Source organism: Platalea leucorodia, assembly GCF_965183815.1.
Source record: "Platalea leucorodia genome assembly, chromosome: 4".
In the NCBI taxonomy this organism is placed as follows: Eukaryota; Metazoa; Chordata; class Aves; order Pelecaniformes; family Threskiornithidae; genus Platalea; species Platalea leucorodia.
This window is the reverse complement of record NC_138826.1, coordinates 61,512,648-61,539,382: the sequence shown is the minus strand read 5'-3', so window position 1 is coordinate 61,539,382 and position 26,735 is coordinate 61,512,648. Positions and strand designations below refer to the sequence as shown.

Here is a 26,735-nt window from a genome sequence, read left to right as displayed (position 1 = left end):
ATTTAGAAATTTTTATCAACTCTAGCATTGTTCGTTGTCCTTTTCTTTTTCTCATCCTTGAGTTAAAAGAAACCAACCACAAAATTATTTCCTTGTACAGAGCCTTGCTGGCATGGCATGAGATGCAAGTTGAACAGTCAATGACCAGGGGACAGCATATTGGATTCAGCATGGTGGTGGTTATGTTAAAAACAATGAATAATTCTTTAAATTGCTCTGTTTTTTTGACAGGTATCATAGCGCTGGCCTTGTCCTGTCCTTACTTGCGTGAAGCATCTTTTAAAAGGTGCTGCGATATAACTGACAGTGGAATTCTTGCTCTTGCGCTCAACTGCCAGTTCCTACAAATAGTGAACTTGGGCAGCTGTTCCGGCATCATGGATGCATCTCTGCAGGCACTAGGAGAAAACTGCAAATTTCTTCACAGTGTGGACTTTTCATCTACTCAGGTAACTATGGTGGCAATTGGCTAATTGACGTTGTTTATTTTTTAAGATTGTCATGATAAAATTGAAAGGGCATCTTTTTAGCTCTACTCTTGACAAGATTTAGGACCACAGTTCACTTCCAATTTCTGCCTCTCAAGGAAAAGGAAAGATATATTTTGCATCTTGGTAACCAGAAAAATACACATTTTTGATGTTACACCATGTATTGTGGACCAAAGATAAACTTCTATTAGAATCTACGTAATATTGGTAATTTTTTTTTTCCGGTATCTTTACTTAGTGCAATCATTTTCTTCAAGTTGTAAAGTAATCCAAAATATTTCATTTAAAGAAAGTAGAATCTTGGACAGATTATTGTCTGCTTTCAGTTAGGACAAACTGACCTGAATAATAATAATATAGGATGTCAAACAATATAAGTTCCTAGTAGAAGTAAATACTCCATAACTAGTTCTAGTTCAAGAGTGACTGTGCTTTCTGAATGGCTTGTCAGAATTATGTTATGGAGAAAACAACACGGAAAGAATGACATTTAAAATGTCAGAAAGGGCAAGTAAGAGGATTTAACAAGAGTTAGTATTTAGCATGAGAAGGGGGAAATCAGCTGCAACAGCAGTACTGTAACATAATTCATAATTACAGTAAGATAATGAAGTGGGAGAAAGGATGTTTTGTGGTAAGTGTAGCATGCAGTTGACTGTGATGGTGAGTGATTACTTTATGTTGAATGTGAGTCAAGCACAGAGCATTCGTAATGTGTCAGATCTGGAAAACACATAGCAGGCTCTTTTGTTAGATGTTATTCTTCTCCTTTCAATTTTTCCAGAAGTAGAGCATCAAAAGTAATTTAATATTTTCTTTCGTAAATTTTACTGCTATCATTTAACTCTCTTTCTTCAAACTTATTTGATTACTTTTTTTGTTCCCTTGCCTCTCTCTTCCTTTATGCGAAATAGCTAAGTTTCCCTGTATAGATTTTAAATGAGATGAAAGCTTCTTGAGTAACTAAACATTTCCACATTTTTTTTTTCATTTCTGATAATCATATGATGATAATACACTAGAATTCTGAATTTCATTTGACTAAAAATAAATGGAAACATATACTGGATATAAATGAAATAAGTTTAAGATGAAGCAGAGAAACTATGGATGGCTCATGCCTGTAGAGATTGCAAGGCCTAACCGTATTCTTGTGTTTAATTGCCGCAATGTATAGTAAAAAATATCAAGTGGAACTGGCAAAGTGGTGTGTAAGAGTAAAACAGTGAGAATGTTGGAAATAAATGAACAGGCAAGGAAGGGCACAGCTCACTTGCAGGAACAAGGAAGCAGATGTGAACTAGACTACAGAGGGGCCAAATGCCTTAAGGTGATGTAGCCATTTTAAAAATAGGCTCATCTGGTGACTGCAAAGATGAAGTACAGTAAGTTGAAGGTATAGAAGTGGTGCAAAATAACAAGAAATGGGGCAGGTGAGGCAAGGAAGGATTGAACTATGAAGGAGATGTAGCTTTGTGTCGCCTGTATGCGCACAGAGAGTGTGTGGCCTGAAAAACTCTGCTACACTGGCCCAGGACTGCGTAAGAAACCTGTTTATGTTTACTTCTCAGTTTACTTATCAGTATGCTACCATTCTGAGGAGCTAGGTTTTATACATAAACCCTGTACTTACTGCTCTACTTCTAGTGTGCTCTAAATCCCAGCAGTGTTAACAGATAGAAACACAGGCTCAAGAGTCCAAATCCCTGCAGTAATTGAACAGTACATTTCCTCTTTAATGTTCATTGACTCGGTGTATGGCAAATAATTGTGGGAAGAATCTTGGCTTAAAGGGCTGTGGAAACTCCAACAGTTTTCGCTGTAGTGTGTGGGACAGTTCAGTTCTCTGCAAAATGTGTTGTCAAAAGCAGGAGTGTTGCGGGCTAGCCGTTTTATCTGTCCAGACACTTCTCACGTAGATGTGGTGGTGCATCTGCCCCCCGCTTCCTGAACTGTTTTACAATCTCAATAACTCCCGTCAAAACTTGGCCTTTGTGTAACGAGTGTGGCGGTTAAGCATCCCTTGACCGTATCAGAAACTCTTACATGGCTAAGGTGGGAGCAGCACTGACTGTACCAGGGAGCCAGCCGCCCCCTGACAACCTTGGAACATATTTTACATCCGTACAGGGAGTAATCAGCCGCCCCCGACAGCCTTGGGGCATATCTTATCTGGGTTGTAACTCAGGAGGGTCTGTGCCAGCGTCACTGGAATTTTTGAGGACTTTAGTAATTTCCAACCTGGATTGGGACAATAGGATGGAAATTTACTGCTGCCTAAAGTCAATCATCTCACGACTCTATAAACAGTGGTGCCGAGTGAGACCCTTTGAGCTCTCCTGTGCCGCAGCGGGCTGCGCCAGCACCTCCTCCGAGAGAGACGCCTCTCAGAGCTGCGAACTTCTAAGTTTGCATACAGAGGCCTGATGATAGGATCTGGGCTGATCTCCGGCGCCTTTCACTCCTTGAGACTCAACTTTCACCCGTTGAGTTAATTATTTGATGTGAGTATTGCACCGAACTCACAGGGAATCTTTATTAGGTACCTTTATATATGCGTATTGTGAGTATTTCACTGAAGTCGTGACAAATTACTAGGCCTATTGTGTGTATTGATACAAATATTGTAGTAATCCCTATTTAATCACCTTGTAGATGCTAAATTAACCAATGATTAGTTATTGCTAAATTCTTGTGATTCTCTCTTAACTGTGAACAAACCTTAAACTGCCGTTAGACATAAATCGTTGATCAGGTCTGAGAGTAGGATTGGATCCAGCTGCACCTAGGCTCCTCTCTGAGAAGGAGTTTAGAAAGCAAGGGGCTCCATTCTGAACCTCGTGACTCAACGGGAGGGCCCTGTTTTCCTCCTTGTCTTTTCTTCTAACTCAATTTCCTCTTTCTTTCTCTTCATATATATTCCATTCATTTAATAAGTAATAGAGTGAACCTTGCCACCGAACTTTGTTAAATCACACTTTTACAGATTTCTATTAAAATCACTCTTTGCAAATATCTTTGACGGTGATTCTTTAAGTGGCCTAACCACTCATCCGTGGCGGTAGAACAGAGCTAGGTTGCTAATGTACTTAACTGCTGGTACTGGGCTATGTAAACCTTTGCTAGAGATGCGTAGAGGGTTCGGTGATGACTGGTCTGTACCAAGAAGCTGATGTATTTGTGGCTTGGTACTAACCGCAGGTGGTTTATCCCCAATATAAGTGTATCCCTTGCAGAGAACGGGCAGATGTAGCATTACAGACAACGCACTTAGATACTCAGTAGAGTAGGAGACAATACTGCGACGCTGTAACAATAGTATAGCAGGGGTTACTGTGAGCTTCTACAGGGAAGTGAGGGGACTTTGCTTTAATACAAAACCAGTGTCATGCTGTCATAACCATGTACTCACAAGTATCACGGCAGTAGCATTCAGATGGTCTCCAGTGTTCAGGCACCAACCAGGCAGTCTGGTCCTGGTTTGTTTTGATGACATGGAGGAAAAGGGACAAAGGCTATCAAATCTTCATCGCTTTACTCAGGTTGATCTTAGGTTGGTGACTGTGCACTGGTTTTGGATGTGCTGTTTTATACCCTTTAGGAACTGACAGTGATTACTGTCTCCATTCTGTCCCACCTCTGGGAGTTATTAGAATTTATTCATTTACTGCCCTTTGTCTGCTGGTCTGGGTGTCTTCAGGAGCTAAATGTGCTGGCATCTTGATGGCCTACTAAGCTAGGTACTGACAATACCTGCCATTCTTACAGGCCTTCATGTGCCTCCATGCTGGGACGTTCCTGTCCATTCTCTGTTCACACTGATCTGACCCTTTCTATTACAGTTCTGTACAGTAGACTTGCCGTAGAGGGCCAGAAGGCAGTAAGGCAATTTGTGCAATGGGAATAATCAAATCTTTAAACAGAAATGGAGCTTGTGGTCTCTGGATTCTAGCTGTCAAATTTGGCTGAGCCTTACTGTGTGTATTTGATGACTACTATTCTTGCCATCTAATATAAGCTCTATCAAAAAAATCTGTGTGACGGATCTGATATCCAGTCCAACTTTTGAAGTGGGGAGGAAGTTTAATGAATTTGGTTCCTGGAAGCAAATGCATAAATTGGCCTTTCTTGCCTTTCTAAGGAAAGGAATATCTTTTGTCTCTCTCCTCTCTCTTGCAGGTAATCATTGCTTCGTGGCTGTCTGTAGCCAATCACTTTGATAAACCTTTTAGTGCGAGTGTATGATGGCTGCTGTAAGACTACTTGTTTGAGGGATTTTTCCCTTTATGTAACTGGTTTGCTTCAAGATAAGTAAAACAGCAGATAAAAGACTGCTATGATTACTTTTTTTTTTCCCCAGCCCAAGAAACTTTCTTCAGGAACATCTCCAGCAGTCCTGAAAACCAGACAAAAATTGGTCTAGGTAGAGCAGAAATGTTTTAAGCCTTATAAATTAAAAGTGCCATGCTCTGACCATAATATAGTACCCACTGTTAAATGAGACAAGGAAGCTGCAGAAATAGCAGTTAGAGTTGGAAACATCCTGGTAGAAAGCCAGGCTGGATCACGTGGCAGTAAAATGCAACAGTGTTGCAGACTGAAAAAAAACATACTTGGATAATTTTCTCTACATGCTTAATTGGGAAGAAAAGATTGTAATGTTAAGTGTATAATTCTCTCCCCCCCGCCCCCCCCCCCCCCCCCAAAATAGCTGTGTTTGAAAAAATTGAGCTTTAATCCATTGTGTTAATAACAATGTGGGTTTTTTCTCTAGGTGACAGATGATGGCGTTACAGCACTAGTGAGTGGAACATGTTCAAAGAATTTGAAGGTAACTTACTTAACAAAGAAATGAACAAAAGCAAATACCTGCATTTTTTAATTATTATTATCAGTATTATTTCTGAGGGATGGTTTTTATTGACTGACTTGCCTTTGTTTGTGTACACATTTGCCCTGATTTTAGTTATGAATTGAACATATTCTGTCTCTCTGTAGCAGTGCCCCAGACCAGCTTTTTGAGAACCTCAGTCTTTTCAAAATTACTTTTCTTCTGTTGAATGTAGTTTGCTTATTTTAACTCGTGTTGTTAATGAATGCTTAACTTTTTTTCCCTTTATTTCTTTGGAGTTATTTCTTGATTCTGTTGAACACTGAGGCAGAATTTGTAATGTGGATAACTTCGTGGGTTTAAGAAATCAGTTAGCACCTCTGCATAGGTGAATTTCTAACTCATGAAAGCAACTGTGAAGATGAAGTTGTCTTTGCATAAAGATTCTCTAGGCACTGAGACAGTAATAAAATGATGGAGAAGAGGCATCCCATACCTCTTACCATAAATGATCTTCTACTTTTCTATACAGTACAGTTTTTATCTGTATGTATTTTTGCTTTCGTAAAGGCTGGTTCTGAAGCTAAGATAATCATCGAGAAACTAAGATGGGAAACAAGTCATACTTTTGCTAGTTTATAGTGTTTAATAAAAAAAAAACCCTAAACAAAATACCAAATCTGGGTCAGCTGACAGTATTAATAACCTGGAAAAAATAGAACTATTATTGTTTTATTTGGACGGTGAACAGTTAGTTGGTTTTGGTTTTTTCCAGCTGATTTTTGTCTATTTTGGACAATCTTTTTAGTCTTGATAAGTCTTGTGGTACAAGATGAAATTATTATTTTTCAGACCATAGCAATGAAAGATCTTTTTTTATATACTATGACTTGAAAATATCTTTGTCTTTTAGCTGGTTACACCTTTAGCTGTAGCAAAACATTGATTCCAGGTTTTCTAAACAACCCTGAGACTATGCAGATAGTCTTCATAAGACACCTCTCGTATCCAGCCTACAAATGTAAAACAATGTGTATCACTGTGATTTGGAATAGGTCATTCGGACTAGGTCACTCTCAAAAGTCTCCAGTACTTATGTCTTAAAACACAAATATTGTCATAAGTTTTCGTAAGTTTATTGTAATAAGTTTTGGGTTTGCTATTGAGCAGAGCAGGGTTCTGTAAAGTTCCTAGAGGGTTTTGAACTATTTTCCAGCAATGTTGGTATAATTACTCTGTCAGTATTATCTTCAGTCTTCTGTATTATTACTGCCATGGTTCACAGAGAACTATATTCTTGTGTGTAAACCCTTTTTCTTCAAACCATAGAAATGCAGTTCCATTTATTTTTAATAAAAATTTCTAGCTTACAAAATGTGGCCTTTGGTGTTTCCTGGTCGTGTTGCTGTAGTTACTATTTCTTTGAAAGTGCACAGGCTTTCTTTTTTGTGTGCTGTGCATGGATGCCTGTGGAAGCTGTACTAGATCAGGAAGAACAAGTTAGGTAGCTTATATAAGACCTGCTTCATCAATAACTGTTGAAGAAAGTACTATTGAGGTGGTGAGCTTTGATTTCAGAAGAACTAATGGGAAATTTCAGTCCTGCCAGGCTGAATAGTAGTATGGATTTTGCTTGTTCATTTTCCTGTGCTCAATAATTGTTTCTACTTTCTTAAAAGCCAGGTATTTGAGTGCTTTTGCGTTTGTTTTTTTGGGTGTGGGGTTTTTTTTGGGGGGGAGAGTGGGGTGTGTTCTGTGCTGTTTTAATAAGGCAAAATTTAATGTTTTTCTGTGGATTGACAATTTTTTAAAAGTTGTGTTCTATCAGTATAAAAAGCTAGAACAGTTTAGGTCTCTTGATTTACAGCCAGTAAGAAAAAGAAATTTAGTAGAGAATACGGAATTATTTGCTACAATCTCTTCTTCAGTGTAACTCTTCCTTGTCTGTGTCACAATCCTCATACCTCTGTTTCATGTCATCAAAGTGCAAATTTATGGACAGTGATCTAATGTCAGGTACATGGTAAAAAAAGTAGGGTCTTAAAATTCTTTAACTGTAACTAGCAGGCAGATTTATACATCTTTTTACTTAATTCAGAGGCATTCAGATTCCTCATTTCACTTACTAAAATGAACTAAAAACTGTACATATATCAGCTTTTGTATATCTTGCTTCTGTGAATACAGTTCTTGTTTTCTGCATCATCATTCTGTACAAAGTTGCACTTATTACAAAAGGTCCCTTTCATTTCTGTGCTCTTTCAAGATCCTTGTAGTTTATCATTTGGAAAGACTCTTTCACAACAGAACAACAGAGGTTTTTATTTTTACCCCAGGATCCCCAAAGTATATTTTCCCAAATCCTATTTTCATTAGATTTGATAGTCTCTTTTCTGTATTTCTTCTTGTATGTTATATTTATTGATATGTAAGGCAGTTTAGAGGGGAGAAAAAGAAAGAGTTGGTAATAATCTGTTAATGTAGTCTGAATTTATTCTTTCTCTAGCACATGCAGTAGGTACTCGTTATGTAACTGCACAGAAATGAAGAAGAGAGCAGGTTTTAGTCTAGTCTTGGAAGAAGTTCTTAGGCTTCTTTTAGGAACTATGTAGGCATATGGGTAGATAGATATTAGAAACTTCAGCAGAGACTGAAGAGAATCCTGCCTGTTTTGGGAAACCCCAGAATGCAGCTTGGGTTCTGTTCTCCTGGACAACAAATTGCTAGGAGAATGTGTGTCATAGGAAAACCGATGGGATTCAAACACTGTAGAATCTCGTTGAAGAGTTTTCTCAGTTGTCTTGAATGATATATATGTTTTGGGAAAACTCAGGTTTATGGTTTTAGTTTTGACTCTTCACAGAAAAGCTGTCTTATTTTTCCTGAGGGTATTTTCCTGGTCTGTACAGGACCACATATAGGGTCAATGCACAGAGCAGTAGTAGGCCATAATTTCTTCCAGGTAGGGATCTCTGAAAACGGTTGGGCAAAGGAAAGCTCTGCCTCTGAAACTGAGTGCTCTGACAGGCTTTTGTTACTACTGTTTTCATAACAGGAGATCCACATGGAACGCTGTGTGAATCTGACCGATGTCGCTGTGGAAGCGGTCCTTACTTGTTGTCCAAAGATACACATTTTCCTGTTCCATGGATGCCCATTGGTGACAGGTAGGTCAAATTGTGCAGCGAGTAAGAAGAGTAATTACTTCCTGATAGTATCTTCTTGCTCTCTGGAACAGCACACTATAATTTGTAAGTAATCCCAAACAAATAGTAACTTAATAGATGACATAATAATCATAGATTGAGATTTTCAAAGCAAGGTGAGAGTTTTGCTTTCCAACGTGGCAACCTTCAGAGAGGGATTTTTTTCTTTCCTTCCCCCCCCCCCCCCCCGCCCCCGATTAAGACCCAAAGTTGATGATAAGACTTCAGAAAAATATGTTAGCATATTAAAACCTTACCCTATTCCAAAAGTATGGAACAGCATCCATTCAAGAAACAGCGCAATGGAGTAGGACTGGTCAGCCTGAAAAAAAAACCAAAACAAAACAAAAAGCAAAACAAAACAAAAAAAAAAAAAAGAAACTTAAGAGATGTTACAATCTATCTTGCCTTTTTTAAGTTCAGTTGGTTGGTGATGCTTTATAGTTATGCGATTGGAGAAAGAACCGAGTGGTTTTGCATTGCTGCAGGTGTATCTGAAGTGTGATGTTGTAATAGCAAGATAAGAATAAATGCAGATATATAATTGAATTATTTTGCTGTTTACCTAATTTCTAAACACCACCTATATATATATTCTGAATGAATAACAAGAAGTTCCTTGGTTCTTTTGCAGATCGTTCCCGAGATGTTTTAGAGCAGCTAGTCATATCAAACAAAATCAAGCAAGTGACGTGGACTGTTTATTGATTATTTATCGTGTATGTATGAGTGTAAAGTTTACAGATGGGAGAGCTCTTTGAGAAAACAAGCACCTTGGAGAAATAGCTGGTGACTTTTGTACCGCCAGATTGCTTCCCTCCTTGCTCCCACCAGAGGTCTCCGTCACCATTCCAGTCCTTGCCTGTGAGTCTGGGCTTCCCCATTGTCTCTACTTACAGCCCTGTCTGTCTTTGCATTGCTGATCTGATTGTACTTCATTAAGAGGAAAGTTAAACTATAATTAATATTGCACTGTCATCGCTCAGCCTCCTTGAAGTATCAGATTTGGCTACTACTTACCATCTTTTAGCATCTTAGTTACATATACAAAGCCAATTTAATTAAGTCTCTGTTCTGAGGTTGTAGCCTGAGAGAGGAGTTGCAACTAGAAGTACCAAGCCCAAACATAGTATTAACACTTATGCAGAAGTGTCTGTAAAGTTGGGACTTCAATCTGACAAAAGTCAACAAACAGAACTGGTGAATGGAGGTGGCATTAACAGCAATACAAATGTGTTTTAAGTAGTAACAGTCTCCTTTCACCATGTACTTTTGCTAGGTCTGGAAGAAAAACTGTAGATACCTTTATTTTGATGTTATTGGTGCTGCAGGTTTCTTTTTTTATTTACTATCAAATACTTGCTGGATTTTTACACATTCAAAAGTGCAGTCTGTCAACATGTAAACATAAACTTGCTTTGAAATTGTTGTGGCAACTTAACAAATTTCAGAGTAGTAGCTATGACCCATAAAAGAATCTTGTATATGGGCAAATACTTATTTGCTCTGGCTTTTGCCTATGTTCCTGCATGAAAATCCTTTTAGGGAACAAAACATTGGTCCTCATAAGCATAGCTGTGAGTGAAATAGGACCAAATTTAGTGAATGAGTACATGAATCTCAGGATGGTAGAGTTAAGCAGAGTATATGTTCTGCTGTATGCAGTTTATTATATCTCCAGTGGCCTCTAGAAGCTGAAAATAACAACCCTTTATATCTCGTTCAATTGTAGTCATATTAAAAAAAAAAATAATTAGAAGTGTAGAATGAGTTTACTACATGGTGGAGCAGTGGACTCACCACAAGTCATGTTCATTGGCTTTCTTGAAACAGCATAACCTCTAGCGAGACTTCTATGATTTCTACATTAAACTTTTTTAAATACTAGCAATTTTAGCATTATACAGGGCAGGTAGCACACTATGTTGATACTCTGCATCTGGAAGTAGCAGGGTTTAGCTAGGGTGGTCTTACATGGATCTGATGACACTTAGAAACCCATGAGTTTAGGCAACCATAAGGAATATGTTCACTTTATAATTTAACACTTGCCATAGCCGCGCTCATTTTAAGTGTTGCAGAAATAAGCCAGTCTTCTACTAATCTATTTAAAGTTCAGGTCAAATTGCATGGAAGATAATATATGTTGCATCCAGTAATATTAAAGGATATTATGATGTCTGACAATAATCTCTCTTCTTCCGTTGATTGTATGGTTTATGGAAGAGCAAGTCCGTTTAGAAAACTTGTTCAAGTGTAACTGAAAGCATAATTTTCAAACTCCAGCGCCTAAATCCCTAACTCTTGTTGTATCCAGTACCATGGCTCAGCCCAGTGATGAATGTGTTCCTGTGATACCTATAGGTGTAACTGCACCAATACAAACCATTCCTGCAAACACGAGAAGTTGGTTTTGCTACATTAGCAACTGGCATCTGAAGGCTGTAATTGCAGCAAATCCTTGGACCAGAGAGAGGCCCAAGAACCTAATCTACCACATTTTCTTCCCTTTTTTGGCTAAAGAGTAGTTTATTGTTTTACCCTGTGAAATCCCTGGTATCAGTCAGGGCCCATCATTCCTTTGAACTCTTGGACATGAGTTGGCAATAAATTTGTTTTGCACTGTTTTTCATATTGATCCATCTAGCTGATTAGGCAGCAGCAATGACACACTCAGTAATCGTGTCAAATAAGTAAAGCATAAGGATCAGGCTGCCAGCCCTGGTTTCAGGAAGGGTGCCACAAAAAGAGTAAGTACAATTGTAAGCTAACTCCAGTGGGAAGGGGCCTCAGGAGGTTTCTAGTCTAACTTCCTGCCCAAAGCAGGGCCAGCTCAGAGCTCAGACCAGCTTAGTCAGGGCTTTATCCAGCCAAGTCTTGAAAAACTGAAGACTGAAGAGCCTTTACAACCTTTTGAGGCAACTTATTCCACTGCTTGACTGTATTCACCGTGGAAAAAAGTTTTCCTTCTATCCCATTTGACCCTCTTTTGTTTCAACTTACTCCATTTCTCACTGGAAGAGCCTGGCTGTTGTCCTGATAAGCTCCTCATAGCTATGGGCAAGCTGCTCTTAGGTCCCTTGAAGCCTTCTCTTCTCCAGGCTGAACAAGCCAAGTTTCCTCAGTCTGTTATTGTAAGATAGGTAACTATAACATAATGCAGTGATGGTTGCCAGACTCTCATCTCAAGGGCAACATCCAGAAAGAAAATTATAAATTAAGATAATGTAAAGCAGCTAAAGGTGGAAGACCACAAAAATCTGTAACAGCAAAGGACACACAAAAAAAATTCGATCTGTGGGACAGTGCCACTGCTAACCTCACTGGCAAAGTTGTCCTTTTTCCCCTTGCTAATGTAACCTTGGATTTGTCATGTTGAAGGCAAATGCAGCTTACGCTGTGTCCTTAAATGTCCATGTAGATTTACTGTCTTCTCCTATAGCCTCTTATAAACATGTAACTTAGTGGTATATCCTCACCTTGAGCTTAAAAATCTGTACAACATTGCAATGAATTAACACTGTATTTTTAGGTTTGAAAGTTTAATGTAAGTCATGTTAAATCCTTCACTGTCAGAGCTTGAGTCTGCTCTCTTATGTGTTTATTAGTAGCATAACTCTACTGGAATATTTTTTGATTCAGGTTAAATTACAGTCATTTTCAACAAATGTTTACAAGCACTGGGTAAAGTGGGAGAAGAATATCATGTATGCACTTACCACTTCATATTCTGAATTGTTTGGATATTGTTATTGTTGTAAATTGTTGGATGAGTACTGCAGAATATTCACGTATTGTTCTGAAGATTAAAGTTTGTAAGTAAGTAAGTCTTCTGTTTGGATAGTTCTGGAAATTTGTTAAATTATATTTTAGGACCATGTACACCTGAATGTGCTCCTAAACCTCCTCCTTCATAAACACCATGGTTTTCTGAGTACTACATAACTTTTTCACACTTATAAGCTTCCACCACATCACCTGGTACTTGCATAGTTGTAGGTGCATTGTGTTCCATTCTGCAGTTATTAGTTCCCCATCACTGCTTGTTCAATAGTTAACTGCTAAAGGTGACAGTTCCTTCAAGATTGCTCTGAAAACATTGGTTTCTTCTTCAAATGGCTGCATTTACAGCCTCTTACCTGTGGATCAATTTTTTTTTTTCTTTTTAACCCCGCAGAGGGTTCTTCCCTGACAGGAATAATTCTGGAGCTTGTTGTCCAGCATCTCCTTAAGACAAGAGAAAAATAATTATATCTGACTTTTATTCCCTGTTTTTATTTAGTTACCTTCTGTTCAGAAACATCACAGAGGGAAAGATTTCTTCATCCTTCACCAGCTTCCCATGATGATAGATTGCCTTTTTTGCTACCCCTGCAAAGTTAGGGAACGTAGTTCATTTGACCCCACTCTCTAGGGGATAAAGTTACCCTATAGCTATCACTACTTAGCCACTTTCCACTTACTAAAACCTCTTACTTTGGCTAGAGTTCAAGAAGCGTATTTTAGATTTGTGTGCAATTCCTAAATAATCACTCTTGGCAGCTTCAAGGAAGAGTAAATTTTTATTATAGAGGGGAAGGGGAAGATTCAAAGTAGTTACTTTGACATTCAGAAGAGATACCCAGAAAAAGAGCAAGGCACTTTAAGTTGAGCATAGTATGAGCTATCTAGTGGAGAGTTTTATGAAGGACAGCAATAATCTTCTTTGTAAATAAGCTGCAAAAGTCTGTGAAAGCAGTACAGTCATCTTTCAGCCACCGCCTCCTCCCCCGTAGCAGTATGCTGGATGGCCAAAACATTTCACAATAGTGTCAGAGAGTAAGACATGAATATACAATAAAAACATCAAGCATGCAAACTCTTACATGTAACTTGTCAAACTCTTACACGTAACTTGTCTTTGGATTTGCACTTCAGTGCAGGCCCCTTTGAATACAGTTTGCATGTAGATTTTACCTCAAATGGAGCAAAAGCCTCAGTGAGTGTGACTGAAATCAGTACAGTAAAGGTACAGTTATCTACTTTGCATCATCAGATATGTTCCATGTTTAATTCCCATTTTCATTTTACATACTTACAAAAGAAGCCAACCACGTGAGACAAAATTCATTAGAAAGCCAGCTTCAACAGCTTTCTAAGCTATTTGAGGGCTGATAACTCCAGACGATACTTGATGTTAATCCATTGTTTTCTTGTCTAGTATACTCGGGAAGTGAATACTCTATCACTTTGTGCAATTGACTGTGAATGCTGTGGCTTAAAAACTGATGCCTGCCAGGGTCACCAATCAGCACTTCAGTTTGCTGTATCCTGATGCGTTTCCTCAGCCAGTGATGCAGACCATCTGCAAGTTGTTCATCATAAAACATATCTCCCAGAACAATGAGGTCCCAGTTGCCAGCCTCTGAATTAATGATGTTCTTAATGGTGATGGGGAAGGGATTCAGGTGGTTCAGTTCACAGTTCAATATCATTGCCATTCCTGCAACTGAAGAAAAGTCAAAGTAAAATGAAAGTTACAAATTCCCTTGACACATCTTTCAATTTCATAGAATCGTTAAGGTTGGAAAAGACCCTTAAGATCACCAAGTCCAACCATTAACCTAGCACCTCCAAGGCCACCACTAAACCATGTCCTCAAGCACCACGTCTACCTGTCTTTTAAATACCTCCAGGGATGGGGACTCAACCACTTCCCTGGGCAGCCTGTGCCAGTGCCTGACTACCCTTTCGGTGAAGAACTTTTTCCTAATATCCAACCTGAACTTCCCCTGGCACGACTTGAGGCCGTTTCCTCTCGTCCTGTCACTTGTTACTTGGGAGAAGAGATCGACCCCCACCTCGCCACAACCTCCTTTCAGGTAGTTGTAGAGAGCAAGAAGGTCTCTCCTCAGCCTCCTCCAGACTAAACAACCCCAGCTCCCTCAGCCGCTCCTCAGAAGACTTGTGCTCTAGACCCCTCACCAACTTCATTGCCCTTCTTTGGACACGCTCCAGCACCTCGATGTCCTTCTTGTAGTGAGGGGCCCAAAACTGAACACAGTACTCGAGGTGCGGCCTCAGCAGTGCTGAGGACAGGGGCACTATCACCTCCCTGGTCCTGCTGGCCACACTATTCCTGATACAAGCCAGGATGCCACTGGCCCTCTTGGCCACCTGAGCACACTGCTGGCTCATGTTCAGGCGGCTGAACAACACCCCCAGGTCCTTTTCCGCCAGCCAGCTCTCCAGCCACTCCTCCCCCAGCCTGTAGCATTGCATGGGGTTGTTGTGACCCAAGTGCAGGACCGGCACTGAGCCTTGTTGCATCTCATGCAGTTGGCCCCGACCCAACGATCCAGCCTGTCCAGGTCCCTCTGCAGGGCCTCCCTACCCTCCAGCAGATCGACACTTCCACCCAGCTTGGTGTCATCTGCAAACTTACTGAGGGTGCACTCAATCCCCTCATCCAGATCATCAATGAAGATATTGAACAGGACCGGCCCCAGCACTGAGCCCTGGGGAACACCACTTGTGACCGGCCGCCAACTGGATTTGACTCCATTCACCACCACTCTCTGGGCTCGGCCCTCCAGCCAGGTTTTAACCCAGCGCAGAGTGCACTTATCCAAGCCGTGAGCAGCCAGCTTCTCCAGGAGAATGCTGTGGGACACAGTGTCAAAGGCCTTACTAAAGTCCAAGTAGACAACAGCCACAGCCTTCCCCTCATCCACTAAGCGGGTCACCTTGTCATAGAAGGCGACCAGGTTAGTGAAGCAGGACCTCCCTTTCATAAACCCACACTGGCTGAGCCTGATCCCCCGCTTGTCCTGCACGTGCCGCGTAATGGCACTCAAGATGATCTGCAAATATCATCTCTTAAATATTTTTGTTTATCCCATTTATGGACTTCCACAGCTTTCATTATGGGTCAAAATCTGGCATAAAGTGATGGATTTTTATCCTCATTGCACCATGACACAGAAAACAACTATTCCTGGAATGGATACCAATGGAAACCAATCAGAATCAAACCAGAATAACCAACTGCCTTAATCTATGGATATACTTTCTCCCTACCAATGAGTAATTAAATTATGAATAAACTGAATTCATAAGTCAATCACAGGAAAACAAAGCCTGGGGGGGGGAAAGGCAAAATCTAGGCCCTAACATATGAAAGTGCAGGAAAACGCCATGGTCCTACAAAGAAGCCAGCTTGCCACCTGCGCTTGGAGTTCTCTTCCAAACCAGCTGTGATGGTGCATAGGCAACACTTGATAGAAACTTGGCTGTTTGTTCGTTCTAAGGAGCTATGGAGATATACTCGGTGCGAGAGAGGCTGGTACAACCCAGCTTCTAACACTGGCAAAATCCATTCATCTTTTTAGCATGCTCAGAACTCTGGAACCTGAATTTCTCCCAAATGGAACAAAGAAAAGGTCTGTCTTAAATGTGCTTTAAAAATTAATAAATATCTTTACACAGAGATAAAAAAAAAAGGCCTTACTAGGGTCGATGTCATTAGCAAGGACTTGCGATGCACCACTCATCACAGCAGCTATTGCTGTTGCTCCACATCCACTTCCAAGATCCAAAACCGACCGTCCTTTAACAACGCATGGATTATCTAAAATATACCTGAAAAGAAAAACTGTTAAAGCAATGAACAAGATTGAACAAGATTATGCAAATTTCTCAGTTTTGCATTACACTGCATAAGAGTTCTTGTCATACATGTAATGAAGCATGGTATCTTAAAAACACTATTCCACATACGCAGCTGGTATGTAGCTCCTTATTTGTCCCTGCTAATATAAAAATCAAGAACTCTCGTCTTTCTCCCTTCCTTCTCCCCTACCCCCCCCCCCAAACACAAAAGAAATCCAGCCAAGTAAGCAACATTTTATTTCAGTCGGCTCATTCTCTGACAGGTGAGCTTATCTAATAAATGGACACAAACGGCAAGGTGGCTAAAATGCTTGGCATCAGAAACAGGAAAGCAAGGGTTTGTAGAAATTATAAGCAATCTGCCTGAAGAAACATGAAGATGTATTCGCAGCGAATATTGCACCCATCAAAAGACAAGGCCTACCCATTGCCCTAAAATACTGCTTATGCAACTGCTTGGAAGAAGAGGAATTTCTCCTCTCTCTTCTCCTGAGCTGTGCAGCCACAGATGCAAATACTTCTAGTCTGCTTAATGTTGTTCCTGAGTAGCAACAAGAAAATGAGAATAGAGCAGCAGTGAGCAGAAAGAGTATTTTCATCTAGTTGCTGACACCTGCCAAGAGGAATCAGCGAGCAAAGACCTCTAGGCTGGAAATGGAGAAGAACTGACAAAAGGCAAGCAGCGGTTATGGTTAAACACTACAAATCATACAGCCGTTACTGAGGGTTCAGAACTTCAACAATTGCCTTGAAATCCAATCTATCTTCTGCAAAGGGGAAGGCCCTAAGTTACAGGGGGAAGAGCCTTAGGTGACATACATTCCTGCAAATTGCCATAAATTTACTACCAATTGCCACAACTTCTGTTAAAGTAGAAACAGGAAAGGATTCTACATTTGTGTTGTCTTCTGGCATGGAGGGTGATGGCTGACTCTTCACGCAGGGCTACTGGTAAGCACAGCTTTTGCAGGTGGGTTCCAATGCAGAGAACTGTAATGGAAATGTTAAGATTGGTGTAAATGGCAAACGGATGGATGGCGATGTCTGGGCCTAGAAGCACCAGCAGGAATGGCAGAAGGAGGCCTAACAAGAGTGTCAAGCGTTAATGGAACCTAGGTCCCAGCACATCGGCATACAGATTCCTAGGAGCCCAGACTGGGACAACAAAAGACAACCTCCCCTCAAACTAAACAGTTCAAGCCATTAAGAGACCACAGCAGGAAGGTCAAGACCAGGGCTGAAGATACAAAATACCCAGATCAGGAACCCAGGAGGCATGAGGAGGACCTGACGTCCCATACCTCTTGTCCTACATTTCACCACAAGGAATCCTACCAGACAGCTTGGACAGTGCTTGTGAAGATGTGGTGGTGAATCCAGTGAGTGAAACTGGCTCAGTTTCAATGAAAATCGGCTTCTCCTGTGAGGTCTGGCACCCAGCTTTGTTACACTTGCAGCATTATTTGCTACTTTGAAGCTCTACAGATGCTCTCCATCCTGAGGGCACCCAGGCAGGAGGTTTGTGCAGGGGCTCAGCAGTCTGGCAACACTCCCCCCGCGGCCTTCACTCCTCTGAGGACAGCCCCTATTTTACCAACAAGGTGGAGGACAGGGATGGGACCTCCACAGAAAGTGCTCCATTTCCCCTTTCTAGGGGCTATGCTTGGATTTGCAATGACTTTCCAGCAGTAACTTGTGTAGAGCACGATCTGGCCTAAAGCAGCAAGTGCCTCGGTTCCAGCTGAGTGGTTCTCAAGTTACCGCTAATGATGATGGTGATTTAGGACAGCTGGAACCGACTGTATCCCCTGGCACGCTGTGCACACAGCGCATTACGCTGCGGTTGGAGACTGCTGTCTGCCGTGCTGGGTTAAGGAGGTATCTTAGGTTACACCAAGAGGAATAGCCTGAAATAGGAGACTCCTGATGCTGTGGAAATGCAAACTGTGAAACGAGCACAGTTACAGAAGCAGCATGTTTTCACGCTCCCTTTTTCTTTTTATTTTTCCAGACTATGCAGCTAATTTCTGACATTCCCAATACATCAAAACAAGTGCATGAACAATAAGCCAATAAAGTGGTGAAATGCCACATAATTATTGCTACCCAAATATCTGGGCACATGAATCATATGATAACAAAGTGTAGAGATTACCTTACCTAATTTAGTTACACAATGTTTAAGAGCACTCTAGTTCATGTACATGGCAGGCTAATCAACTCGCCATTTTACTGCAAGACTCATCTTTTTCCTGGTCAAAAATGCCTTCCTATTTATGCTTTCTTGCAGAAAACCAGCAAAGCCCCAAATCAGATCCTTCCCTTTCATCTATGTGGGGAATGTCTGACAGCTTGTTCTTTGCTGTAACAATTATTAACTTTTTCTGCTGTTCAAAGTGAGAGATTTGATTTTACAGAATAAAAGAACTTTAACTAGTTTCTGGGAATCGGGAACATTAAAGACATTTTGATAGTAAGTGGCCAAAATCAAAATGGGGCTTCTGATGTGACTAAAAGACAGCCACAATAAAGCTTGACAATAAGGCTGCTGAAATCCTAAATGAGGAGAGCGATTCAGGCAACCAGCACTCCCAAGTGCATCAGCATAAACCTGCTTTTCTCAACAGACCAGACACATCCACACTCCTGTCTGCCTCCTACAAAAAAACCCCATGTGTTACAACAAAACAGCAATCCTCCTGTTTGGAGCGACAATGAGTGACAGAATTAAACACCTCGCTAGGTTTTGATGGCAGCTGCACAGCCCTTCCACAGATCCAAATTCAGCCCCGTTGTCAACACATGCATCACCACTGAAGACAAGGATTTCAACTTGAGAGCCGTAAGTTATTCTATACACAGCAGGTGCTGAAACTTCACTGCCAACCAGCAGAGACTGCATCTCTCCTGTATAAGTAGAGCGTATGGATAATGCACTCTCATACAAGGCAAATACACGTCACTAGGAATCGCTACAAGCCAAGCCAGGTCTGCCGTCCTGGCCCACAGCAGACTGGACTTATCCATCCGCTCTGGTAAGGCAGGCTGCGTACCTGGAGAGGGCTTGGCCTCCTGGCCAGTAAATTGCCCAGAACGGGTCCCCGTAAGGCCACAGGTCAGGTTTTTCCCTCCAGAACCTGCAGCGAGGAGTGAGGAGGCGCAGTCGTATCTCTGGCGTGAGGTGCCCGCTGCTGGTGACCTCTGTGTTCTCCTCCAAAAACGCTCTCACCTCGGGGTCCAGAGACTTGCCGGCGCTCCAATGGCAGCGGCGCTTCCAGCGCAGAGAGGGGCCTCCCCTCCTGCTCCTCCAAGCCTTGGCAAAGGTGTTCTGCCTGCCCAAGAGGAGGAGCCGCTTCCAGCCACGGAAGGCCATGTCTCCCCGAGGACAAACCCTCCCCAGGAGAGCTCGGAGCACAGCTTATCAATGAGCACAGCAGGTGATGAGGCAGAAAGCTTGAAACAACTCACAGGATATTGTTTTTCATAGGGATGGATGACAATTCCTGAAAGGAGAACAACGCTATGTAAGTGATGTTTCTTCAGTGACTTCAAGGCTATGCAGCACCAGGGCTGTAGGAAGAGGAGGTCAATGTGCTGTTGTGTGACCATCAACGCGTGCCTTGCCCCTGCCCAAAAAGCCTTTGAAGTCTGAAAGAAGTGGTATTTGAGGAAGAAGCTATCAAGAGACCCATTCAGGAGAGTGCTATAAACACATCCCATTAGAAACAACCAGTTAGCGGGACAGCTGACAGAGCTAAAAATTAAACGTGCAGCCTTTTAACATCTCCCTCCCTCTGCCTTGAAGATATACACACAGCAAGCTACTCCCATTTAAGGTTCTTCCATTGAATCTTAAGATTTGCAGTAGGGCTCTGGCATTGCAGGGCCTATGGACATAGAAAAGGTTATCAGTAGGTTGCTTGACAGATGCCATTAATTACAAGTTTTATAATGGTGATGAGTCTTTTATATGAAAGCATGTTTTTAAAGTCCAGCAATTAAAGGATTTCCTCAGAAGACTTCCCTCTTTCTCCCTCAGATTTCTCAGGCTGCCAGCTCCAAAATGAAAAAAAAAAAAAAAAAAAAATCCCCAAGAACTGATCTTTATCAGAATACTCCCAATTAGTTGCACTTCAGTCTGTATTTTAAAGGATCAGTTAGTCTTATGGTGCAAGTCTCATGTGGATGCTCTCAGCTATAGAAGAAAGTAGACCTCTATCACTGTAGCCCACTCCCTGTGGGAAACTATATAAACGTGCTCCAAGCTGTCTAGAGAGAAACTTCATCCAAGACATTTAAAAAAAATTGAGTTTTTAAAAGGTGAGACATTCAGACTAGATGAGCTCACACTCAAAGGCCTTCTGACACCACTCAGGGCCAGTTTTCAGGTCACAAGCAGTGAAGAAAAGGAGCATGGAAGATTGGTACATCAGAGTTTAGACTCATTTAAGAACCAGGAGAATGGAGAGTGGAGAGCCACAGCACTCAGCTGAGAGGCGAATGAAGAAGAGCCTTCAGCACTTCATCACCACCACCACACTCTCCTCATCCACCATCTCTTGCAGACCCTGGCTCTTTCTTACGCTGACCCTACGAGTCTCCTTACCAAGCAGTGGCCCGAAGAGAGAGCAACCGTTTTCCTGCCTTCCTGCTCAGATCTCCTCCTTCGTCCATCCTTTACTATTTCCATATCTTTTTCCTTCCTCATCTTGCTCTCTAATTTCTTTCCAATAACTCGGACTTCCTTGCTTCAGGGCACAGCTTTTGAAGCTCCCCCTAAGCTGATGATAAGAGAAGCATTTAAGGCCTGTGCTTCCACAACAGCAAGACTGCAAGTACCAACAGACACAAGAGAAACTCACTCTCTCTTTTGCCATTGTTTTCTCTCTTCCACAGTGGTTTTCATAAAAAAGCAGAATGATGCGTGAAGAAAATCAACTTCAGCCCACCCCTGCCAATTTTTCACTACAGAATTGTGGCCAGCTTTGCCATCTAGAGCTGTGCAGGTTGTCCTTAAAAAAAACAGACAAAGGGACAATAGGAAAAATGTGCTAATGAAACAGTCTTGACACTCTGTATTTCAGGACTTCGGTTTTTCTTTATTTGTGTGTATCTTTAGTAAAAGTTCATACGTGTTTAGTGGCATTTTTGTTGTGTGCTGGCCTCTGCTTTAGGTACTGGGTTTAGTTTGATTGCTTACTAAAATGTTAAGCTGTGACCTTCCCTCACGTAAGACTTTGCTATTTAGGCTGATAGTCCAGTTAAGTCTTTGTTTAAATCGTTGGCTAAAGCATTTGTATTTTTATTATAAATACACGTGACTGAACGTTTTGCATTTTTCCACATTTGAGAATGCCATTCAGCAGAGTCCATGTAATTAATGAGTGTAATTAACGAATGCCTTCCTTCTTGAAGGCAGAGCTCTATAATCCCCATCTGCCGAAGGGAAGCATGAAATTAACTGAAATCAATCAGAGATATAAGTCTTGTCAGCTAATGCCGTATGCTGGTTTTTCCCCATGAATCGCTGCAAATCAGCAGGGCTGAGATTCGGTAGCCTTTATTTTGCCTTGCCTGTCATGCTGGTTACTCTTTTTAAATTAATTGTCTGTACAGAAATATCTGCCAAGAGCTCTGTGCTCAGAATGCCAAACTGAGCTTAAGCGTTCTGTGCAGGAAGGCATCAGGATACACATCCCTGTGTTCAACGCTCCTGGCCTTCCCATCTTACTGGGAATAACATCAGTGGGGGAGTAGAACTTGGAAAAGAGGATAAAACGAAAACCAAGCAAAACCCATTTAAAAAAAAAAAAACACAAAACCAAAAACAATTCCTGTGCAATTTAAGCTTTTTTTTTTTAAGCAGCAGGTGCTTTTCAAAGCACCCCCACGCCGACCCCACGTTTCCCACCGGAGGAAGCCGGACCAAACCCAGGCCGAAGGCTGCCCGCTTCAGCGAGGGAGGCAAAGAGCGGCCCGCCCGCCCCCCGGGGCGAGCCAGCGGGGCCCTCGCCGCTCCCACCCGGGCACCCCGGGCTGGGCACCCCCTGCAAGGCGGCCGCTAGCCTCCGCGGGGCACGGGCAGCCCCAGCGGCGCGCCGGGAACGGGAAGGCCGGCACCAGGGCCGCCGGCACCAGGGCCGCCGCCGCCGCCGCCGCCGGGGCCCTGCCCTCCCGCCCCGCGCAGGCCCGGCCGCGCCGAGCCCGGCCCGGCCGCCGCTCCGCCGGGCCGGGCCGGGCCGGGCCGGGCCGCACCGCCCCCCGCCGGGGCGGGACCGAGGCCGGGGCCAGGGCCGGGGCGCGCCCGGCCCACACCTACCTGCTGCTCCCGGCCGCCGCCGCCGCTTACGCCCCGCCCCGCTCCGCCCCGCCCCGCTGCGCAGGGGCCGGGCCGGGCCGGGGAGGGCCGCGCTCCCGCCCGCCCTTAAAGCGGCAGCGCCGCGGAGCCTGCGGCCTCCGGTGCGGCCCCGGCCCCGGCCCCGGCCCCGGCCCCGGCCGCCTCGCTGGTGCTTGGGGTTGGGTTTTTTTTCCATACCGCAGCGCTTCGGGGCAGCGGCGGCGGGCTGCCCCTCTCGAAATGCAGATCAGGGATCAGTGTCATGGGCTTGCTCTGTTCCTGCTTCGTTTAAGACACTTTTTAAAAGAGTTGCGTCAATGATGTAAGCTAGCTCTGTATTTTAAAATGTTAATAAATCCACACGGGAAAATGAGTAATAACACGTATCCAAATCTGACAGCAACGAAAATGAGATTTTTCTTTTTTTCTTGCGTTGCACCTCAGATCAAGGCCGCTGCCAAGCGCGGTGCGGCCTAGCCGCGGTCAGGCTCACCGAGGTTTCCCAGCCTCTTTGCACCAGCGCCGGCTGCGGGAGGCGCCGGCGGGGCAGGGCCGGCCTCTCCCTCGGCGGAACCTCTGCCTCCCGCCCCGCCTCCCCCCCGGGCTCCCCCGGCGCGTTGCTGCTCCTGCTGCCCTGAAGGTGCCTTCGCTTCGCCCCTCCCCACCCCCGCGGTGCGGACGTGAGGGCCGCCGTGAGGCGCTGTGGTGTGGCTGCTGCTCGCCAAGGCGCCGCTCTGCCGCGGGTGCGCGCCCGGCGCCCTGCAGACGGCGGCGTCCCCCCTCAGGCCACACGGCGCCGGGTCACCAGGCGGTGGCTGCGACTCGCCGGTGGCTGGACAAGGGGCCAAACCCTCCCGCGCCTCCCCCCTTCCCCGGCCGCTGTCCTCCACAGAGGGGTCCCCCCGGCCCGGGGCTCGCCTGCCGCCCAGGCGGGCCCGGGGCCGGGGCCAGGCCGGGGCTGGAGCTGGCTCCTGGCGTCCCGGCTGGCTGCTCCGCTGCGGCGGGCCCGCAGGGGCGGGTTGCGCTGCGCTGGTTAGCTGGCTCCAGCCGAGGCAGGCTGAGGGGCCCTGCCGCCCCCCAGCAGCTCCCAGCGGGGCTCTGCCCCATCCCCAGGCCCTTCCGCGGGCATTTAGGGAATGCGAGCGGCTTCTGACAAGACTGATAAACATGGTTTTCTCTAGCTTCCCTATGGGACAAAGCGTCCCAAATTTCACACGCTACATTTTGAAAAGGCTCTTGTGCATTGCCTGAGGTGATGATCGTAAGTCCTGCAGCACCTAGGCTGGCAGGTTTTTAAAAATAAATCTGGCGATTACACAGACTAAGCTTGGATCTGCCCAAATCGCTGAGGTTATGAGGCCATCTAGTGATCTGCTAGCTTAGTACAATTAAAGTGTGCTCTCCAGGGTGGGGAAGCTGCTTATAAAGCAGGACCTTTTCTTTAAACTTGGGTGATCTCCAGTGTTAGAGAGAAGGTGGCCCCTCCATGCTGGGCTGCAGAGAGGCCAGGATGGAGGCAATGCACCAGAAGCTGGTGTCCACCCACCGCATGAAGGAGCCTGAAGCCCGCAGACATGTTAAGCTGTAGGGATACCTGCATGTCTTTTACTCTTGTAAAGCAAGACTCTCTCTCAGTCGTCTTAGAAATGCTCCCCAAAATTTATATAAAGGTGTGGACCTTTGTGGTTTAGACTCAGGAAGGACATTATTTCTTGGAGCCCTTAGGGGAAACATGAAGTTTCAAAGGTCTTGAGTCTTTCAGCAGCTCGTGCTGGTCCTCTCCAAGGAAGGAGACATTGAAAACACTCATCATTAATACCCAAAACTGTGCATAAAATGTGCAATTCTGGACAGAGGTCTTTGTGCCCTCTAGATACTCACCACCATGCTAGGAATAAAGAACTCGGTAATGTAGCAGCAGAATCATTAGCAGCAGCAGCTCAGGATGCCATGTAAGACGTGGTAACAGCTTTGACAGGTGATGATACACCTCTACCTTGCACATTTTATTTTATGTCTGAGAAGATTCTCAAAGAAATCTGACAGGAAAGCTTTTTCACTTGGATCTTCAGCCTCTTTGATTGGGTATTTTAACAAGTAACTTCTCAGGTCTAGATTTTCCTGAAGTCCTGATAGATGATATTACTCAGTAGCTATGTGAACCTCCATGAAGTCACTGCTGTCTAATACAGACCAACATCACGCTGGGGCAGTTAAAAAATCTTCCCTGCCTGCTCCCAGCTTAGGGATTGCCTAGGTGAAAAAGGAGGGGTGAAGTCCTTGCTTCCCAGTAACATTGGCTGGGATGTTAAAACCAGAAATCCACTCTTTCGTGTTTAACTACAAATATTTAGTTATTATTGTATAGACTCCTAGCATGACATAAGAAAGGTCCGATACCAATGATAGCTGCCATCCCTCTTGTGAAAGTCTAGGTAAACCACTTAGACTTTCAGGACATGCTTTGCGCTGATTACTTCTGCAAAGTGTCAAAGCCTATCCCCTGTGAGATTAATTTCCAAGGGCTTTTTGCTTTAGATGGTGACATCTTGAAAATTTCTGCTGCTCAAATGTATGGTATACTGTGCAGCCAACTGCCATAACTGTGCTGGAATTTGCTCTGAGGACAAGGACGTCTTTGATCACAACATAACGTCGATTTGGTGTATCACGGAGGAGTGCAACACTTGCAAAATGCAGTTGTAGGGTAGCACACGAGGGACTCCAGTGTGTCCAAGGGAATTAGCGGATTACTGGCTGATGATACAACTGCCCAAGTCTCTGAGGAAACCTCGTTTGAGCCAATTAACAACAAAGAAATGGAACTGCACAAGGACAGAGGGAAGGGGAAGGCAGAGAGGAGCTACCTTCACATTAGCAAGCCCACGACGACAGAAAGGTTAAACTTGAAGGCAGGCAGGCTTGCAGTTCAGCAGCCAGGTGATCACCCCAGTTCATTCCTTCTCTTCTACCTGTTACAGCTGAAGCTGCAGCCCCAATTTCCAGGCCTCTTTTTTGCAAGGCCAGCTGCCGGAATTTGCTGCAACAAAAGGACCTCAGTGGAAATTCACAGAAGGGAAGATGGATGGATTCAGAGCACTGTTGATTTGTAAAAAGCATCCCAACAACTCGATATCAACAGTCAGGGTTTTTGCACATCAGGATCAATTTGTGTTTGCCCAGAGGCTGCAGAAGCAAGTCATTATCAAAATGTAGCTGGCACATTAGCTAGTAGCTAAGGTAAAATTGAATATGAGAGCTCTGGCTAGGTAAGGGAGAGGCAATTCAATTATTCTGTTGTGCCTTCAGCTACGATCCACACCTACTCATTTCAGAATCACAGTACATCTTTTTCAGTTGAAGAATAGATATCCTAACAAAACAAATCACACGTTATCTGTAATATGTCCCAAAAGCATTAGATGTGTTTTTCATAGGATTGCCTTCCCCGCTGCCTTGCCAGCTGCATTAGGTCAGGAGCAGGAAGGAGCGACAGCTGGCAGAGATGAAGGCATCAAATACCTTCTGACAGCGGATGCAACAAAGGGAATCTGCAAGGTGCAGCTTGTTTCTTTTGTTTTGTTTCTTTTTGGGGGGGGGAGGGAGTGATGAAATGAGGAGAAGCTATTAATCTGACCCTTGTGCCGATGCAAGGAGTCTCTGCAAGACCCTTGATGGTAAGACCAAGAAGTTGAAAACTATCACCTCTCAGATCATTCATGATTTTGTCTTTTTCTATGTGTGTAGTTAATGTGTGTTCAGCCTCAGCTGGCTGCTCATGTTAACACACAATCAGTCATGGGAGCATTTTTGAAACACGGACAAAGCCTGGAAAGGCACACAGAGTCTAGTTTGTGCTTCTTGCCCTGTTTTTGAACAGCTGAAGTCTCCTTGAAATACTGGGACTTTGGCTCCCATATATATCTTAAAATAATGATACTTGGGCTCCTAAGTTTCAGGTCCCAGCAATATTTTGTGATAATCAGCTAGCATAAGTGAAACCTCACTGTGGAGGAAAACTAGTCGGAAAGCAGTCCAGCCTGATGAACATATTTGTAGTGAATGAACATGTCCAGAGATGTGTCCTGGTGGTGCTCTGGTGGGTTTAGCTGCACAGCAAGAAGATTGCAGCACAGGCGGCAACAGAGAGGAAGCAGCCACCATGCTGGCACAGCTGCTTCTGGTGATACAACTGCCTGTATCTGTGCGCTGGAAGAGGT

The 26,735-nt window shown here is 43.7% G+C and overlaps 2 protein-coding genes across 11 annotated transcripts in view; one reads left to right on the top strand and one right to left on the bottom strand.

Annotated features, from left to right (window-relative positions):
* Positions 1 to 12,727, top strand: part of AMN1 (antagonist of mitotic exit network 1 homolog) — a 38,083-nt gene extending 25,356 nt beyond the window's left edge. For 4 of the 5 annotated variants that reach the window (XM_082309229.1, XM_082309226.1, XM_082309228.1 and 1 more), the window contains 4 exons: positions 232 to 449; positions 5,266 to 5,322; positions 8,378 to 8,489; positions 9,163 to 12,727. In XM_082309229.1, the coding sequence (XP_082165355.1) occupies positions 232 to 449; positions 5,266 to 5,322; positions 8,378 to 8,489; positions 9,163 to 9,236 (461 nt within the window). In that variant the 3' untranslated portion in view covers positions 9,237 to 12,727. Of the gene's footprint in view, positions 1 to 231; positions 450 to 2,801; positions 2,994 to 5,265; positions 5,323 to 8,377; positions 8,490 to 9,162 lie in introns of those variants that run through there. The other variant, XM_082309227.1, reaches the window with a different exon arrangement.
* A 102-nt stretch (positions 12,728 to 12,829) lies between these two features.
* On the bottom strand, positions 12,830 to 23,083 carry ETFBKMT (electron transfer flavoprotein subunit beta lysine methyltransferase). 6 transcript variants are annotated; one of them, XM_082310875.1, is made up of 6 exons: positions 21,041 to 22,054; positions 20,785 to 20,959; positions 19,232 to 19,681; positions 16,018 to 16,148; positions 13,607 to 14,016; positions 12,830 to 12,899 (listed from the first exon to the last, which is right to left on the bottom strand). In XM_082310875.1, exons 3-5 carry the CDS (start codon positions 19,549 to 19,551, stop codon positions 13,652 to 13,654), a joined length of 816 nt encoding a protein of 271 aa, XP_082167001.1. In that variant the 5' UTR covers positions 19,552 to 19,681; positions 20,785 to 20,959; positions 21,041 to 22,054; the 3' UTR covers positions 12,830 to 12,899; positions 13,607 to 13,651. The 6 variants fall into 6 exon arrangements, with proteins under 6 accessions (XP_082167001.1, XP_082166996.1, XP_082166998.1 ...); XM_082310870.1 differs by lacking the exon at positions 12,830 to 12,899 and having other exon boundaries at positions 13,078 to 14,016; XM_082310872.1 differs by lacking the exon at positions 12,830 to 12,899 and having other exon boundaries at positions 13,078 to 14,016; positions 20,785 to 20,954.
* Between the last annotated feature and the right edge of the window lie 3,652 nt (positions 23,084 to 26,735).

What these genes read in the sequence shown, in the direction of transcription:
- ETFBKMT (XM_082310873.1), bottom strand. Translation starts at nt 19,551, where the DNA reads ATGGCCTTCCGTGGCTGGAAGCGGCTCCTCCTCTTGGGCAGGCAGAAC. An exon ending in GGAGGCCAAGCCCTCTCCAG is followed by an intron (nt 16,149 to 19,231) that starts GTACGCAGCCTG and finishes TTTTCTTTTCAG; the next exon opens with GTATATTTTAGATAATCCAT. An exon ending in TGCTAATGACATCGACCCTA is followed by an intron (nt 14,017 to 16,017) that starts GTAAGGCCTTTT and finishes ACTTTTCTTCAG; the next exon opens with TTGCAGGAATGGCAATGATA.